We start from the raw sequence: 18,549 nt of genomic DNA on the forward strand, positions 1-18,549 counted from the left end.
TCTCCCAGTTTTCAAGAGGGTCCTTGTCAACTTACCTGCAAGACCACAGGTGAGCAAAGTTATTTCTAAGCCTACTTTACAACCAAACTGAAGTAAGGTTTTATGTGGCGTCTGCCATGATGATGTGTGAATGATCCCACGGAAGGGTACTGATCTTTCGTAGTCACTTCAGAACATTTCAACCCTGGTGTGAACACAACACTAGTGCTGCAAAAATGGTAGAATGTCTGAATTTAAAGTTGTGAGTTTATTGCATATGTAACAAAAAATGAACATGACCTCCTGGGCCCAGCCTACTATACAATCACTGTTTATTCCAGCTGGCTCCATTACCACATTAAATAGAACTAGTATTTCTTTAAATACTTTGATTTAAGACATAAAATGGAAAAAATTAGTGTACAACTTCTCCACAAAATAAAATCTGCAATTAAAAATGGTGAGAAGAATAACAAGGGTAGCAGCAATACTTAAAAAAACAAGACATTACAAAACAATAAGTTAAAAAATACATTATAAAGTGGTTGATGAAAAAAATTAACAGCAAAAAAACACACAAGCACACAAATACATATTGCGTTTCCAAAAAGAAAAAGAAAAACCCTTTCTGTGCTCTACAGTATCAGTTCTTGGTTCTGGCTAAGGGGGGTGGGGGTAGTCAGGGAGAGGGTGGGGCATTTTAATTAGTGGAGATTTTTAACAGCCACACAGCTTTAGCAGGGCACACTCCCTACAAAGAGCAAGCAAAAGCTGGTTCAATATGTTGTTCAGGTTTGTTATACACATTCATGCCTTCCCAGTGAATTAAAAAACACACACACACACACACACACATATAAGAGTGGTGATTTCCTACATCCCTGAGAGCACAAATGCAAGATGATGATGCATTTCAGGGGAAGTAAACGAAGAATTGTCTCACCGAACTAGATCCTAGCTTTGTACTTGATACAGGTGTGAAAGACAGGAAGTGCAAGTGCCTCGGTGCTTCTTCTTGTGTGTCCGCACTGAATTAGATTGGGGGGGGATGCAAAAATTGTAGTTGGGGTGACACCGATGGCATCAATATACGCAGCATAAGCCACTCGTGTTTCTGGCCCCCTCCTCTTTATCAACAATCTTGCTACCTGTGGGCCTGTTCCGGGTGGCAGCAGCGATCAAGAGGCTGCAGAGGCAAATACATAAGCCATCCTCTTCTACTTCAGCTCCATATTTTGTCTGGATGGTTTTAACTGGGGGGGGGGAGGAAGGGGGGGTGTTCGGCGAAGGGCAGATTAGACCTTCACAGCAAGAGAATCCTATTTTTCGACCTGTTTTTCAGGGCTGCATTGATGTGCAAGCAGATGTGGGATTTTGAGCTTGAGGAGAAGCAGGGGCTTCCTATGGCACTGCTGCCAGCCAGCACCTTAGAAGAAGAAAAAAAGCCACTAAATGTCCAAAAGAGTTTTGCCTTGTACTTCTTTCCGAAAATCCCAGTTCATCCTGACTCAAAGCCTAAAGTGTCCAGAAAGACAGCAAACGGGTTCATTTAGGCTCTTGGGTGCTTAAAAAGCAGCGGCACAAAAGCTTCAAGACACAAAACCCAGGGACAGGAAGTCATTTTAGAGAAACTGAGGGGCCATTCCTCCCATCTCCCTCACTACTCTAATTAGAAACCCATCTATGCTGCACAGCCTGAACCGCACATCTCCTTGTGCTACCTTTGGTATATAACTTCCACATAGCACGGTGTTTCCCCATTCTATAGGTCCTCTCTTTTGAACATCACCAATACGGTATATGCTCCAGCTACACAGAAGTCGCTTTATTACAACTGTAGTAGAAGAACTGGCCGGAAGGCATACCAATAACCAGTGGTAGCTCTGCTAATCTTATGAGGCTTGCCCATTTTTCTCTGTACTATACATAAAGTCAACTGCTGTGTGTAAGAATGTCTCACCCTCCTCCCTGTAGAGAATAATCTGGACAGCCTCTTTTTGTAGTGCTTGCATCATTCTACAGTATCTTGCAGGTTCCAGTTCCACTGCCTGGGCTTAATCAAATCCAAGGGACAGCATCTCACCTCCACAGGCATGTGGAAAGCCAGAGTCACCACAATTCTATTATCCAGAGGATTGCAAATTAAGCTTGACCAACTATTTGAATGCTAAACCCAGAAACATCCCCCTATTCCCCCACCCCATAATGCAGTTAACTGGTCCCATAAGTGCAACTGGGTCCCAAAGGCCCTCACCCCCCATTATGTCTTGAATCCGTCAATGAAACCCAGCTCTTCAGTCACATGGTGCAAATTTCACAAAACAATACAATTTCCTCTCTCAATGTAAATCCTCATATTCCCAAAACACCAAATCACAAAAGTTACAGTCAACTGAACAAACAGGAAAAAATTCAGCATTCGGACAAGTATCTAACTTTAGTTTGCCCTATCACAGTTTAAAGCTATTATCAAATTTAAAAAAAAAGATGACCATAGAAATATTTTTATAGATCAGAGAACAAATCTGACCCACAGCTGAAATCCAACACACTACTTGTTCAATACACCATCTGTTAACATGGATCTTTGTGTTTCTTTTTTTAATTAAAAAAAGTATTTTGAAATCAAGTCTAAGACACATTTGATGATTACTGGGCCTTTCTGCAAAGAAATGGTTAAGAATACTGCAATGCCATGCAAACTTTTTTTGTTTTAAGTTTGATACTGTTAACCAGGTTACTTTGGTTCTCCTACTCTGGGAAGTCACATGGAGTAACTTAATATCAGTCTTGAGCGTTTAACTTCAGAAATATGAATATTAAAAAATAAAACCAAGAGACTAAAAGCAGCACCCTGGTTGCTCAGTCTCTGTAGGCTAAAACCATGATGAATCTTTCCAGTAGATTTACATTATGTTAAGACTTTTATTGTCTGAACAGACTCCCTCAACACCACAGCATTAGTCTCCAAACTACACAGAACTTGGTTTCATTTGTTTTTAGCTACTTCCTCTCAAGAGACTTCCACAATTGCAAGTGAAAGAAAGCATCTGAGAAAACCGTAACAGAAGAAAACTTTCCAGGCTGTTGGACCATGTTGCCCAGGCCTTTTCTCTCTGCATTCTGTAATGTATGCTAGGGAAGCAAAAACACAGAACCAAGCCAGTGCTGTGTTCAAAGCATCCAAAATGGAAAGGGCGGGGGGGTGGGGGGAAGCTTACCACTCCATTCAAGGAAGGCTTGGACTCATCAGTCTATTCTTAAGAAGCCAAGCCACTGCACTTGCCCAGAGAGTATTCTGTCAGGGAACAGCCCTAAGTTACATGTGCCTACAGAACTGCATTCTGTTAACCATTCTGATATGGGACTCTGAAATGCGCATTTTGAAATTTCACTGCCAGTCTTCTGGACTCTACAAGGGACTTGGGACTGCCTTAAGACAAAACTTCCAGGTACATATACCAGTGGAAACTCCTCAGCAAACCAATCTCAAGATACTCAACTACAAGTTTGATACTCCTATAAAAAAGAAAGACCACAGGTCACTGACCTTATCACAATATGTGTTACAAGTCTAGCAGAATATCTTGGGTAACCAAAACCAGAATCCTGATCCCTGGCTGTCTTTTGTTTTGTGGGAGTGAGAAGAGGAGAAAGGAATTATTGTAACAAAGGAGAGGAAAGTATGGTTGGGAACCACCAACAAAAGCCCCAACATCACTGCAGCGGGGAAGATGGCCTCATCTCCCCCCCCCAAGTTCTTCTAGCGTCCCAATGCTTTGGACAACAGAAGTTCACAGCAAGCTTCTTCTTACAGCTTTTGGTTTGGTGGTCCATGAGCTAGCATCTGTTTCCTTTGGTTGCCCATTCACTCCACTGCAAACCCACATGTCTCTTCCACAGCAGTCAGTAACTTTTCATAAAGCTTCTCGTAGGACTCATAAGGCGGAATGTCAATTCGGTTAAAGCTAGGGAAGGCAGAAATCTCAGTGTTAGTATGCTGCTGTCGCTCTAAGACTGTATATCACATAGGTATAAAAGATGTTTAAAAAAATAGGAATTATCATGTGTTTAAAAGGTCTGGAAAAACACAGTTAGCCCCCAGCCCAGGAGCCTTGATCACATAGCCAAACACTAAGATAACTTAAAAATTATCATCAACAATGCCATTAGGCAGGTTAGGCTTCTAAAAGCATGTGACTGGCCCAAGGTCACCCAGCAAACTTTCACGGCAGAGTGGGAATCTGAACCTGGGTCTCCCAGATCCTAGTTTGACACTCTAACCTCTATACCATGCTGGCTCTCAAAATATTACACCACTAAATGCAACTGCAGGCACATCACAACAAGAGTTGTCCTAAAGCAGCAGTGTTCACTAGGAAATTGCAGAGGGAAACAGATGAAAACACACACTACTAAAGCAGATGTCAGTTTTTAAAAGCAGCTTCTTTTAAGAAAATTGAGACGGCTTTCTTACAGATGTGGAAGTGTTGGTTAAAACATGAACATTGGTTAGACTAAATGAATGGGCTCTTTACTCATACACTTTACAATATGAATTAATTTTTCCTACTGTGCCATCTAACTGTGGAATTGTTTTTTTTTAATATTTGTAATCTACAGGTAGCCTAGCACTGCAGCCAGTTTGCTTTCTGTAAAGGTTTGCTGTTCCAAGGAAAGATTTTCACTTTATCCAAATATACTTACTGTAAGCGAACACATTCAAAAGGAAGCACATATGAACACTGAAATAGCCTTACCAAGTATGAGCTTTTGGAAGGTTGTCTGTATTTGCATCTATCAAGTGGATAGTGAAGAGTCTGGGTCCTGCAGCGCCTGTAGAACCTTGCAAAGAGACATTCTAGTTAAGGCCCTTCACAAACACAGCTAACAACCGTTGTTCACAGCCATCTGGGCTCTGAGAAGGAGAAGGAAAGGGACCTGCAGCTAGAAGAGTACTCTTGGAATATACTTGGAAGGTGATGATGTCGACAGAAGGCCCCTTTCCAGTCACCTGCATGGAGCGTGCCATGTTTGTTTTCCTCCTGGAAGAGAAGTCGGACTTCACTTGTCAGAAGTGTAAGCAGGTCAGGCTTTTGGAGGAGATAATTCAGAGCCTAGAGGAGAGGATCACCACCCTTCAGGAAATCAAGGAAGGGGAGGATTTCATTGAGAAGAGCCTGGGGACTCTGCCCAAGCATGAAGAACTAAGTCCAAAAGAAGAAGGAAGAGTTGATCTCCCTTCTGAGCCTCCTCTCAGTTCTACAGCACAAACCGGAAGACGTGAGCTAAGGTGACGCTCTGGTCCACTGGAGCTCAGAAATCATTTTGGGGTGCTTGAGATGGTGACGGAGATGAGAGAGGAAGGAGAACCAAAAAAACCTGGAGGAGGGTGCGAAGAGGGCATGAGGCCACACGGAAGTGGAAGAAAACAGAAGGTGGTGGTCATCGGAGACTCTCTGCTCACAGGTATGGAACATCATGTGCCCAGTCCAGATCCCCTACTCCGAGAGATGTGTTGCTTTCCGGGAGCCAGAATTTAGGATATTACAGATTGGCTGCCAAAACTGATCAGACTGACTGATCAGTACCCGTTTGTGCTGGTTCATGTGGGAACTAATGACCGAAGTATGGGTAATAAGAAGGAAGAGCTTGAGCTTCTCTTGCAAACAGAGGGCTACGATATAGTAGGAATTACTGAGACTTGGGGGGATGATTCCCATGAATGGAATGTGGTAGTGGATGGATACAAGTTGTTCAAGAAAAAACGGAAGGGTAGAAGTGGAAGCGGAGTGGCATTGTATGTGAGGAGAGGGCTTGATTGTCAGCAAGTTCTGGAGAATGTGGTTGACAGCCAAGTGGAAAGTATACGGGTAGAAATAAGGGAAGGACAAAGGGTATTGTTGTTGGAGTCTGCTACAGACCCCCTGACCAGGGAGAGGAAATGGACGCTGCCCTCCTTGAACAGATTGGTAGATTATCCAGACATCAGAACCTTATAATTATGGGTGACTTCAACTTCCCCGATGTGTGCTGGGAGACGAGCTCAGCAAAGCGACAAGAATCATGCAACTTCCTGACCTGCCTGGCTGATAACTTTCTTTTTCAAATGGTGGAGGAAGCTACAAGGGGCTCGGCCATACTAGACTTAATATTAACCAACAGGGAAGAATTGGTAGATGGGGTAAAGGTGGTGGGGACCTTAGAGGGAAGGAATTCAAGTCCTTCTTGAATTCTAGTTGCTGTGGGGGGCCAAGAAAGTTTGTAGCCAGACTCATAGGTTAGATTTTCGTAGGGCCAACTTTGATGAACTCAGAGGCTTGATGAGAGTCATTCCATGGGGGAGTGTGCTGGAAGGGAAAGGAGTGAGTGATGGGTGGGCTCTTCTCAAACATGAGCTTTTGCAAGCTCAAGCCCTCACTGTTCCAGCAAGACGGAAACATGGTAAGGGCTCCAAGAAATTGATGTGGATGAACAGAGAGCTCCAGAATAAGCTAAGGGAGAAAAAGGAAATGTTCAGGAAATGGAGAGAAGGACAGACCTCCAAAGAGGAATATATGAGGGTTACTAGGTACTGCAGATCAGCCATCAGAGAGGCCAAAGCTCAGTACGAGCTAGGGCTGGCCAGGGGGGGCTCGCTACAATAAGAAAAACTTCTACAGATATGTGAGAAGCAAATGCAAGGTAAAAGAGGCAATTGGACCGCTGTTGGGTGTGGAAGGAGAAACTCTGATGAAGGACAGAGAAAAAGCAGACAGGCTTAAAGACTTTTTTGCCTCTGTTTTCTCCCTGAAGAACTTGAGCCCATCTAGAGATGGTAGTAGACATGACAGGACACCTGGGGGGCTAGTTGACATTGACAGAGAGGTTGTGGAGAGGCACCTGGCTGCGCTGGACGAATACAAATCCCCTGGGCCGGATGGTGTGCACCCAAGAGTGCTCAAAGAACTTGCTAGAGAACTTGCAGAGCCTCTGTCCATCATCTTCAAGGCCTCCTGGAAGACTGGGGATGTGCCACAAGATTGGAGAAGAGCAAATGTTATCCCAATCTTTAAGAAAGGGAAGAAGGATGACCCGGGACACTACAGGCCAGTCAGTCTGACTTCTGTTGCTGGGAAGATATTAGAGCAGATTTTAAAGGGATCGATCTATAAGCATCTGAAGGACCACTTAGTGATCCAGGGAAGTCAACATGGTTTTGTTCCCAACAGATCTTATCAGACCAACCTGGTTTCCTTCTTTGATTAAGTGACGAGCTTACTGGATCGTGGGAACTCTGTCCATGTGATTTACGTGGATTTTAGTAAAGCTTTTGATAAGGTTCCCCATGACATTCTAATGGGTAAACTGGAAAACTGCGGACTGGACTATAGGACAGTTCGGTGGATAGGGAACTGGTTAGAGGATCGCACCCAAAGAGTGGTGGTCAATGGCATTTCATCAGATTGGAGGGAGGTGTCCAGTGGAGTGCCACAGGGCTTGGTTTTGGTCCTGGTACTTTTCAATATTTTTATCAATGATCTGGATGAAGGAGTGGAAGGGCTGCTCATTAAATTTGCTGATGATACCAAATTGGGAGCGGTACCAAACACCCAAGAAGATAGAATTAAAATTCAACAAGACCTGAATACTCTGGAGAAGTGGGCAGCTGTAAATAGGATGCAATTCAACAAAGACAAGTGCACAGTATTACATCTGGGCCACAAAAATGAGAAGCACAAATACTGGATGGGGGATACACTTCTGAGCAGTAGTATATGTGAAAGGGATCTTGGGGTAAGAGTGGACTGTAAACTGAATATGAGCAGTCAGTGTGATGCGGTGACAAAAAGGGCAAACTCAGTCTTGGGTTGTATCAAAAGGGCCATTGCATCGAAATTGCAGGAGGTCACTCATAGCCCCTCTCTATACTGCCTTGATCAGGCCGCACCTGGAGTACTGTGTGCAGTTCTGGAGGCCTCACTTCAAAAAAGGATGTGGACAAAATTGAGAGGGTGCAGAGGAGAGCGATGAGGATGATCAGGGGTCTGGAGACTGAGCTCTACGAGGAAAGGCTGAGGGCCTTGGGAATGTTTAGTTTGGAGAAGAGGAGGTTGAGGGGGGACATGATTGCTCTCTTTAAATATTTGAAAGGCTGTCATTTGGAGGAGGGCAAGGAGCTGTTCCGGTTGGCAGCAGAGGATAGGACTCGAAGCAATGGGCTTAAATTACACGCAGAAAGGTACGGGCTGGATGTTAGGAAAAACTTTTTCACAGTCAGAGTAGTTCAAAGGTGGAATCAACTGCCTAGGGAGGTGGTGAGCTCCCCTTCACTGGCAGTTTTCAAGAGGAGGCTGGATGAATATTTGTCAGGGATGCTTTAGCTCATCTTGCATTGGGCAGGGGGTTGGATTAGAAGGTCTGTATGGCCCCTTCCAACTCTGTGATTCTGTGATTTATTAGCCCCTCCTCTCTGGCACACCCTGACATCATCAGGGAGTGGGTGGAAAATACCATTATTGTAAAGGGGGAAAACCAAGAGTAAGCACTAGGCTACCCAACTGCCTGGGCCCAGTGAGGAATTCCCTGCCGTCAATATCCAACCCTCAAGAAATTGAGGAACAGGAGGGGGAAATGACCTTTATTGTGCTACACTAGGAATTTCCCCTAGTCTTTATGATATATACTATATAGATTATGGGAAATTTCTAGAGTATCACCTGGAAGTGACATCACATCCTCCCTAAACTCCACCCACCCCAGGCACTTTCCCCCAAATTTCCAGGCATGTGCAAAAGCAGACTTGGGAAATGCAGCAAGTACACTTTAATTTATCACAACAGGGCCCTAAACTCAGTGGCACAGCACATACTTTGTAGGAGGAAGGTCTCAGTCTCAAACCCTGTTATCTTCTGTTAAAAGGATCTCAGGCAGCAGTAATGGTACAGTCCACTGCTTGAGATCCAGAAGAGCTGCAGCTGCTGCAAAGCCAGAGAGCACACAATACTGGGCTAGATGGACCAATGCTCTGAATTGGGATACGGCATCTCCATACATTATGTGAGCTATGCATCTTTCTAACAGTTACAAAATGGAAAACTGTCATGGCTAACTGTAGTGAGGAGCTTCCATCCGACTGTGAAGTCTCCGAACTCCCTCACCAATTAACTAACTCAGCCCCCCTAGCAGTCACCTTGCAAAGCTTTGAAGCCCTGAAGCGGAACCCGCGTGGAACCCGTCACAAACTGCAGCAGCCTTGCCCTTCTCTCTTCGTCGAAGGCTTCCACTGCTTGCCAGAACCACTTGACAATACTGCTGTCTGCCATACAGTGCTTTAGGCGTGTGTTGGACTTCCAGTCATTCAAATCAATCTTATCCAGGCCTCCTATTATGAGCTATCAAAGGACACGTATTTCAGTTTGTAATCACCAGACTAATGAGATGGCATTCACCCCTGTGGCATCTGAAACCCCTTCCAGCTATGATTAGTTGGGCATAAATGTGGTTCTCCTTACCCACCATAAACCAGATTTCCACATCTAGGCTTCATTAAAACCCAATGCTTTGCTTATTGTGAGAACACACATCTTAAGGACTGAGGTTCACATAATCACTCCCCTTCCCTGGCCCTCGCACGCAGCTCAGGCACTGAAGACTTCCTTGTCTCCAAGGAATGAGATCTCTAAAATCAAGAGAAACACTAAGCTACAGTTTGTACTCTTGCTCACAAGTCTGAATTGCGAACCACATCTTAATCCTGGGTTGTATGCAGGAGAACAAACAACAGTTTGTCACTTCGCCCTATCTGGATGTAACAACTGCTGTTTCTCAGGAGCCAAGAGGTCTTCATTATCATGAGGGAGGAAGAATGTGAGCCCCAGAACAAACCATGATCTGTTTGTACAGTTGAACAGAGCCCTAGATTACTTTCATGGTCTAATTACTGAATTGAAGGGACAGTGCACACCTTTTGGCTAATTACATGCTTACTCTTGGGTACACGATACCCTTAGTCATATTCAAGAAATAAAATAAATACAAGGATTCAGATGGTTCACACACACGTTGCGCTTTGGTAGCTGCATGAGGTGGTAATGGTGGAGTTTTCTTATATTTAGCAGAAGATTTAATTCCTCTGGTATTAAAGCTATTTCAAGTCACCAACTCCAGAAATGGGGAACAGAATGCAGCCACCATCCCACTCCATGTGTAAATAGCTGGCATTTATCTTAAAGTCAATGACTCTCTCCATCTTCACCCCCACCCTGAAGAAGCACGCTGAAGAACTGAGACAATATTAATGAAACTCAGATACAGTATATAGAAATACAGGTTGTTTTGCAGCAGGTCTCACTTACTTAAGAGGAAAAGAAAGGCAGACTATAAATAACATAAATAAGTATAAAAATTAAGAGGTACATAATAAGCCAATGGCAAACCTGCTGGGAAAGGCAGACATATCCTTGAACGGTTCACAACTGAATACTACAGAGAGAAAAAGGAACTGAAGGACACAGGATATGGATCTTTCTGTGCAGAGGGGAAGAGTAAAGCTAGCTTAAACACTTTCAAGCAGAAAGGTGAAACTGGTATTTTTTAACTGATTGAGCCCTCTTTCTCTGTTTGCTCACTCACTCTAAAAATATTTGCTCACCAATTCCAAGCCTATGTTCAGTTTGATAGCCATCTACTCAAACTGTTGTTTAAGATCCACTTTCCTTCCTCAGCAGTAAAGAGTCCAGTAGCACCTTTAAGACTAACCAACTTTATTGTAGCATAAGCTTTTGAGAACCACAGCTCTCTTTGTCAGATGCATTGTCAGCTTTCAAGAACCATCTGCCCCGAGCCTGATGATGCGGGGAGGACGGAATATAAATAGAATAAAATAAAAAATCAATCAATCAATAGCTCTCTTTGTCAGGTGCATCTGACAAACACAGCTAACTCCTCTGGCTCTATTCCCTTCCTATTCTAGGGGAGGACCTGTTTGCTCAAAGCAAAGCACTGGTACAAACTGTATTATAGGATCTTGCATTAGCTCACTAAACCGACTCCTCCCACCAAAGTGAACACATCTTTAAACAAAAGCAACATCTCCTTTTGCAAAGGAACACCAAGTTGTGATCAGCTGCACCATTTAGGAAGCAAGGAAGGGACAAGACAGACACCTATTAAATAACTTGACTAACATGTTCCTGTAAGAGGACAGCCCACTAGATGTTGAGATCACTGATCCCTCAACTCCTGCAGAGAGGCATGATGGCCTTTATGCCTATCCATTTCCACTTATAGCCTCTCCATGGCAACTTGGTTTTACACTGCAATCCACACTTTCAAACCGCTACCTGGAGCCATCCTTCAAGTAGATCAACAGATCTTAATCACATGTCACCATGGGCATCTCCTATGTTAAAAATTGAATTACAAAACTCTTTGGGTGTTATCACAACAACTGGGTGGAACCCATTTTTTTCTTGAATGACAGTACTCTAGAGCAAATCTAGGAAGCTAGCTTGACATAAATGGCTTTTGGTGACATGCAATCAAGACTGAAACAAAAGAAAGCCCAGGTTCTATGTTTTCCCCCTATTTTTCTCTCACCCTCCTCTCCTTTTAAGCAGCCATAAAAGACCATCTCTAGAAGTTGCTTTAAGAGAAGATTTCTATGGGCAATAACTGACATTGTCATTCCAACTTTATAGTCAAGCTTACTCCAGATAAAAGGGTCTTTTCAGTGGCAGCACAGATGATGGAATTCGGCCCCACCCCTACCCTGAAGCTCACATCCTGTTCGGTGGCTTACAGGAAACCTGTGAAAAACACTTCTCTTCCATAAAGCATTATGCTGGTTTCAAGACAAGCCTGTTAGATGTCTGAATTTTAATTTTTTTAATCTGTTGGCTGTTATTGGGACTTGCTTCTCACTGTTTTATACTTATACTTTATACTTATACTTTGTATTGATGTTTTATTTATTGTACGTCATCTTTGAGGTTGTCTGTGCTGAAAGACTGGTTAGAGTGTTAACTAAAAATCTGAAAATTAAAAAAGAAAGAAAAACTGTCCCAGCCTTCAGTCCTTAGTAAAAAAAACCCGAAGTATTGTCTCTAAAATAAGACCATGTGCAATAGGAAGGGCAATACTGTGTGGTAACCAGAATACACACAAAAAAGGAACCAACCCACAGTAAGAAGGTCTATAGACCCATACAATAATTATACAGTCACATAAATGTTTGGCTTATTTTGTTACATTTGTGTGACTGTATAATTATTGTTTGGGTCTGTAGAGCTTATTACTGTGGGTTGGTTCCTTTTGTGTGTCTAAAATAAGACCAGCATCTTTAATTGCCCCAATACAGCATATCGACAAGTTTTGTACAAAACTGTACCTCTGCTACCATGTTCAACATGAAAAAGGAAAAGGAAATTTACATGCCAATTTCCACTTCATAGGGTCACACCCTGATCAGAAGAAAAGGGATACATGTGAGTGAGGACATACTGCAGTACCTCAAGCTCTTTCTGGTCAAAAGGCTTCAGTAGGTGCTGAGGAATAAGCTCGTTAAAACCTTTCTGGAGAGCCAGGAACTGTGCTTCAATTCCTCTCATGAACCGCCAATTAACATACAGCCTGGAGGTGGGAGGGGAAAAAAACAAACCAAAATTGAGGACAAGGCACAAAATTGAGAACTGCACACTCTGAAGACATCATAAGCTGCAAGTGAAATGAAACCCACAGACTGGCTTCAAACCATGAAAGGTTTTGTGATGAGTTCCGAATTCTGAAAACAGTGAATCACGATATACCTACGGCAGTGGAGGGAGCAGAGAGAGGTTTAACTAAGGAAGGGAAATGGAACAAAGGGCCACAGGACGAAACAGTCAACAGCATCCAACTGAGTCCCTCAAAACGACTGTGGGAATGATTCAAACCACCTCTGGATTCCCATGAAGCATTAGAAACTTGTGTGGTATATGCTCATGTCTCTCTGGGGCTGCCATAGCCACTGTTACAACCAGAAAATTGTTTATCTATTATAAATTCACGGAGAAACAGTATCATGTGGGAGCTGAAGTGTCAGACTGAGACAGGGGAGGCCTCGGTTCAAATCCCCACTGAGGGCAGTCACCTGCTCTAAGACTAACTCATCCTCACAAGGTTGCTGAGAGCATAAGAATGGGAGAGACAAATGCGTGACAAAACAAAAGATAATTTTTCAGGATTTTTAAAGCTTTGCACAATCCGAGAGTACAATGCCAGAGCCAAGCTGATAGCTGAATTTTTGTCACCGGTTATCTATGTTTTGGTATAGACATATGTGGGATACCTGGACACCATCCAAGTTGCCCATTTGATTATCCATAGTGCATGTCCCACCTTCTCCCACACATGGAGTATGTAACAACACTCTTTTAAAGCGGTTCTGTTCACGGCCTGTTCATCCATAAGGAAATGCCACATACTTAGAGTGCCACTCGCTGCCATGTAAGTGAACAAAACTGATCACTGTAATCCCCACAAACTGTGATCCAGATTCTGGATGTTCCCAACACACATCCAGGTGCCAAAGCCAACAGGAAAGAGCAACAGCCCACTTGAATGTCGAAGAGAGAAAAGAGCTTTTCCAGGGCTACCTGACATATTCCTTCTTGTTCTCCTCTGTGACGGGAATGTTTCTGCCATTTGGTTTAAGCTCGTGCTGTAGGATCCTGCCAAAAGCATTGTGCTCCACGCAGAAAGTGTGGTCCAGAACTGGAGTGATATCGTTTTCTCTGTCAACAAGCCAAAGAAGACACAGTGACTTCTTCGTCTCCCAGTAAGTTCACACGCTTCCTAGTTACATATTTTGACAGTGTGAACCTGAGGAGCCGCCTAACAGTAGCAGGTCTATTATCTGCTTTGGTGGAATTCTGTGTGCAGCATCATTTAAAAGGGTCTTAGGAAGCTTGACCTGTTGTCATTGTTAGTTTTAATGTTATATGATGTTTATAGCTTTATTTGTGTATCTAATAAAACGTTTTGAGTGCTTATCAGAAAAGCAGTATATAATTATTTTAAATAATTAAATAAACTCTAACCCCCCCTCCCTCCCAAATATGCCTGCTTGATTGTTTGCCTGCTGGATTTCCGAAAAGCCTGATGTCTCAGCAATCTTCCCTTTTCATACTAAGAAAAGATTAATTCTGCTGTACCTGCAAAAGGAACAACCTGGCTGCTCTACAAGATCAGATTAATTTAGTATTAGAATAAAACCATACAGTTTTTAATTACAACAGGGGTACTAATTAGAGCACTGCATCCCTGAGCCAAGAAATATCTAGTAATCGCAAACCTGATTTTTTCACCCCAAACAGCTAAAAGTACTTGCCTGATAGCTCTAAGAAGGTCTTATGGGTTAACTTTTGACACGTCAGAGAAACCCACTGAACATATCCGCCCCGCCCCCCTTATCACAGCCCAAAGGTACTTTCTGATTGGCGGGCTTCAGCTTGTGTGGCACTTACAAAATCCAAACAAGGCTCTTGTGTAGTTCTGGATCAACAGATTCCAGGTCAGATAACTGGATGGGTTTGCCCAGCAGCTGTTTGTAGAAAGGAACTGTGAAGCCCCCGTTGATGTAGTGCCCATGGAACACAGCCAGACCCATTATCCGACCAACAAAGTGGAAGTAAGACAGATGATCCTGCAGGAGACACCGACAAGCAAGAATGGTCTCAGGGCAAAGCGGCCCAGTGCTGACACCTTGTGGCGCAATTTATGCTTTAAGCTATTCTTCAGTGCAAAAGACCTTTAATTTAATTAAGTGCCTGAAGTCATCTGGATGAGAAATTCATGATCAACCTTGTACAGAATTCATAACAGATACACAACAGAGCTGGTTACAGTTTGGAAAGGGCTGCAGTGACCTTATACAGCTGACACTCAAACCTGCTGCAGGGTACCTGCAGCCTCCCTGACTAGCAGGTAAGGTCATTTGACGTTGAATTCAGCTGGACCTATTCTTCAAACCCAACTGAAGCATTTCCCAGCAGATCCTTGAGCTCCCCAGCGTACTATAACCTCTCAGCTTACTGCCATTAGGGAGTTTAGCCAGACAGACAGCGGCTTGCTTTAAAACTTGAACTACCCAGGAAGCCGGTGCAGCTAAGATCTCCCTAGCAGCAGGTCAGGAGAAACAAATCCTTAAGGTGAGATAATACTTTATACCAGGATGCTGCACTTCTACAGATGCTTAAGGCATTCCAAACCCACAATCTGCTCTTCTCTAAGACAAACAAGGGATAAAATTGTCATGTATTTCTGCCAAGGCTTACTTGGGCAACGACCCTGACAAAGCTGAACCGTCATTTAGGCTCTGGAACACTGTTATAACAGTCAGATGTATAGAGAATTTTAAAAAAAATAAAGTTGTTAACATGCAGTGGATGTTCTGAGGGGTGAATGTACAGGCAGCTATCTACACCATGATTGTTTAGTGTGAAGTTAAAAAAAGGTAGTTAACAGGAAATAGCTTTAATTATTCCTTAACTGGGAAAGATGAGGGTCTACAAATTAGTCCATTACATGGCTGAAACTGTAACTTCCTTAGCCCAACTTACCTTTGCTGGTATTTTTGGTGTCAACTAGAAAAGTAATAGAAATAGACAGCCTTTCTGTGTGCTGTTGCCAGTCTAAAAAGGGAAGTCTCACATTTATCCAAAGCAATAACCCTTTGCAGACATTTCAACATGGTGCCCAGCAAGAGGGACTGGAATAACACTAGCTCACCTCCATGCCACCCTGGCCGTGCCTTTCATTGGTACATTTTACCTTGGGCGTGTAGGACTCCCTCCCCCAGCCCTTGTGACCGATGTGCCTAGGCCTTATTCTGCTCTATTTGAAAAGTTTATGCCCAGAAAAGCTTTTTGGGACTACACGTTAGATATTTCTGAATGCAGTCAAATGTGTAAATAGCAGATGAAGAAGAGACCCCACCAAACAGTACCTTGTTTTCTGTCCAGGGCTTACAGCTGGGATCCCACAGTCTGCACACTGAAGTGTGATCTTATTTATTTGTGAAACCGCTTCCACAGCCTTGGGCAAAAACTTAAACTACAACTGAAACTCTCCCCCCTCACCAACTCTCACACACACTCTACCCTCAAGGACCATTTCACAAGGCTGCTATTTGAGAAACAAATCTACAAGGAGACTGTGCTCACAAAACCAGGGATGTACTCACTGAAGCCTGGCCTATATTCATCAGCCTGGCCTATATCATCAGCCTTATTTCTCAGAAGATCCTCTTCTGAAAATGCTCCTTCAAGCCACACACAATAAGGCTCTGCATTAGGCTTTACTTACGGGATTGATAGAAGAGTCTGGATTTATTTGCAGCATGTAGATGTTATCAGTGGAGTACTGGAAGAGACCATAATAGGGGTTCAACATTTCATGGCACAGCAGGTACAGCCACTCCCTGCAGGACAAAATTTTTTTTTTTAAAAAAAGGAAGCTTCAGAAGAAGCTTTTACAATGACAGAGCAGGCAGGGGAAGACAGGCCATTCCTAACCCTCTCTCCGAGAAAGCCTGCCCCCATCAGGTAACACATGAATCTTAGTCACTGCACAATTGTGCTGCCTTCAGCAAAAAAAGAAAAAGGGGTGGGGTGGTGGGGAATCCAGACAGTGCAACATTTGGAGACAAAGAAAATATTTTTTTTACTGAATCAGCATCTACCATGAAAAGAAGAGAGCAAGCATGCTGGTTTCACAGAACCTTCTCTTTGGCTTCCACCCAATGTAACAACAGCACAGAGAATCAGGTCACTGCCCATTACAGGCCGTCTAAGACATCAGATACACACAATATACTTTTTTTGTTTAAAGAGCTAATAATTTGGGGCTGTCATTTAAGGCTAAAAATATCCCAGAAGATTTGCAGGACTTGGAAGAGAAGTTTAAAGAGCAAGCAACAACAACAACAAAAAAAAAGCGTCTTGAGCTCTGAGCTGATTCATACTCCTATTATTGGGCATCAGCTTCTTTGGGATTTTCTTGAATTTACTGAGAAGGATGAGCAAGGATCTGGGATAGAGAAGGCATTATAAATTTATTTTTAACACTGTGTTTTCATATCACTCCAACAGGACTGAGCTTCTAAAAAGAGACCGCAAGCTCTGCATGATGGAAACCTTGACTAATTAATGCGTCTCTAAAGTTTTCCATACTATGAACCTGTTCTGAGTAATTATCTACTTCTGCTTATCCATCTCTTTTGTTACTCTAATTCCTACTGTAAAAATCAACAGTCTCCAGACAGTGTCAGGATGACTGGCAAAGAGGAAGTTGCTAAACAAGCTGAATAACAAATACATTTCAGAGGTTACTAGTCATCAAAGGCAGCTCCAGCAACTGGCTGGCTTTCAGGTGCAGACAACTTGTGGAGGATAGGAAGTGATGCAGTGTGAACTACTGCTTGGGATAAGTGACTGGCTTAATTGCACAACACAGAATCCCCCCTGAAGCTGAACAGGCACTTGGATAAGCTATGCTGGAGCACTCAGCAATTGTCTAGACAGATTTAAAGCACAGACAAGATAAAAATTCTTGCAACATGTCAGTAATGACAAGAGAGACGGTCAAAAGGGAAGCACTCTCAGTCAAGAATTTTGTCTACAGAATTTAAGATCAGAGAACATATCGGCCAATTTAAGGCAAAAGAAGTCTTGCTTGGGTAGGTATTAGACACCTAAATGCTCAGCCCTTGGAAGAAGTGCCCAAAGTGATAATTCAGAGGTGAACCAGCAATCAGCATTAAAAATAGGATCCCAGGATGAAAGACAGACTTGTCACTGAGAGGGGTGTGACACAGAACAGAAACCAATCCACAAGAAATGGAACAAGAGAATGTCAAACATCCTCCTGCACTGTTGTAACCAGTTCTAAAGCTCATATAAAAAACCCTTAAACAATCCAAATGGGCAGCTGTGGTTTATTTGTAGCAACATACACAACTGAGCATCCTGCAGCATCATAAAGACCAACACTTATCGTGGAGTAAGGAAACCACTGTGTGACAAAGTGACCTTTGGCCTGTGAAAAGCTTACAGTACAATACATGCATTAGTCTTTGAGGTGCCACAAGACTGGTTATTTTCCAACATTATCTCCTCCTTTCTGCAAGATTTTTAAAGAAAAATTGCACTGAATAAGAGCCAGGGTGTGCGTGTGCGTGTGTAACCCTGCTCCCTATAAAGCACTGAATTCTATTTGCTGAAAGCTTCAGAAACCCTACATGATGTGTCATCATGCTACAAGCCAATGGGCATTTGGTCAAATGCATCAAAGAATTAAAAGGGAGTATACCAAATGAGAAAATTAAATCAGCAAGTATTTAATTCTGTGTCAGAATGAGGAAAGTCTTCCCAAAAGACTTTGGGAGAAAGGAAGCAGTGTAGGGAGGAAAATATTACAGTTCTACAAATCTAACATAGGGTTAGAACAGGTTATTTCCCAAGTACATACAGCATCCATTCTGCCCAATATTTTGTGAAAACGCAAAGGCTCCCTCCCACCCCAATCACTAAGATTAACTGGTTCAATAAA

At 43.0% G+C, this 18,549-nt stretch overlaps 1 protein-coding gene across 4 annotated transcripts in view; it reads right to left on the reverse strand.

The window, feature by feature from the left end:
• Positions 1 to 228: 228 nt before the first annotated feature.
• SMURF1 (SMAD specific E3 ubiquitin protein ligase 1) overlaps positions 229 to 18,549 on the reverse strand; it is a 51,248-nt gene continuing 32,927 nt past the window's right edge. For 2 of the 4 annotated variants that reach the window (XM_054992808.1, XM_054992806.1), the window contains exons 12-18: positions 16,306 to 16,420; positions 14,466 to 14,644; positions 13,596 to 13,733; positions 12,471 to 12,591; positions 9,152 to 9,353; positions 4,740 to 4,815; positions 229 to 3,947 (exon numbers count right to left, since the gene is read on the reverse strand). In XM_054992808.1, coding sequence (XP_054848783.1) covers positions 3,848 to 3,947; positions 4,740 to 4,815; positions 9,152 to 9,353; positions 12,471 to 12,591; positions 13,596 to 13,733; positions 14,466 to 14,644; positions 16,306 to 16,420 — 931 coding nt within the window. In that variant the 3' untranslated portion in view covers positions 229 to 3,847. Of the gene's footprint in view, positions 3,948 to 4,739; positions 4,825 to 9,151; positions 9,354 to 12,470; positions 12,592 to 13,595; positions 13,734 to 14,465; positions 14,645 to 16,305; positions 16,421 to 18,549 lie in introns of all 4 variants that reach the window. The other 2 variants (XM_054992807.1, XM_054992805.1) reach the window with 1 other exon arrangement.

Source organism: Eublepharis macularius, chromosome 12 (genome assembly GCF_028583425.1).
Source record: "Eublepharis macularius isolate TG4126 chromosome 12, MPM_Emac_v1.0, whole genome shotgun sequence".
NCBI classification, from domain to species: Eukaryota; Metazoa; Chordata; class Lepidosauria; order Squamata; family Eublepharidae; genus Eublepharis; species Eublepharis macularius.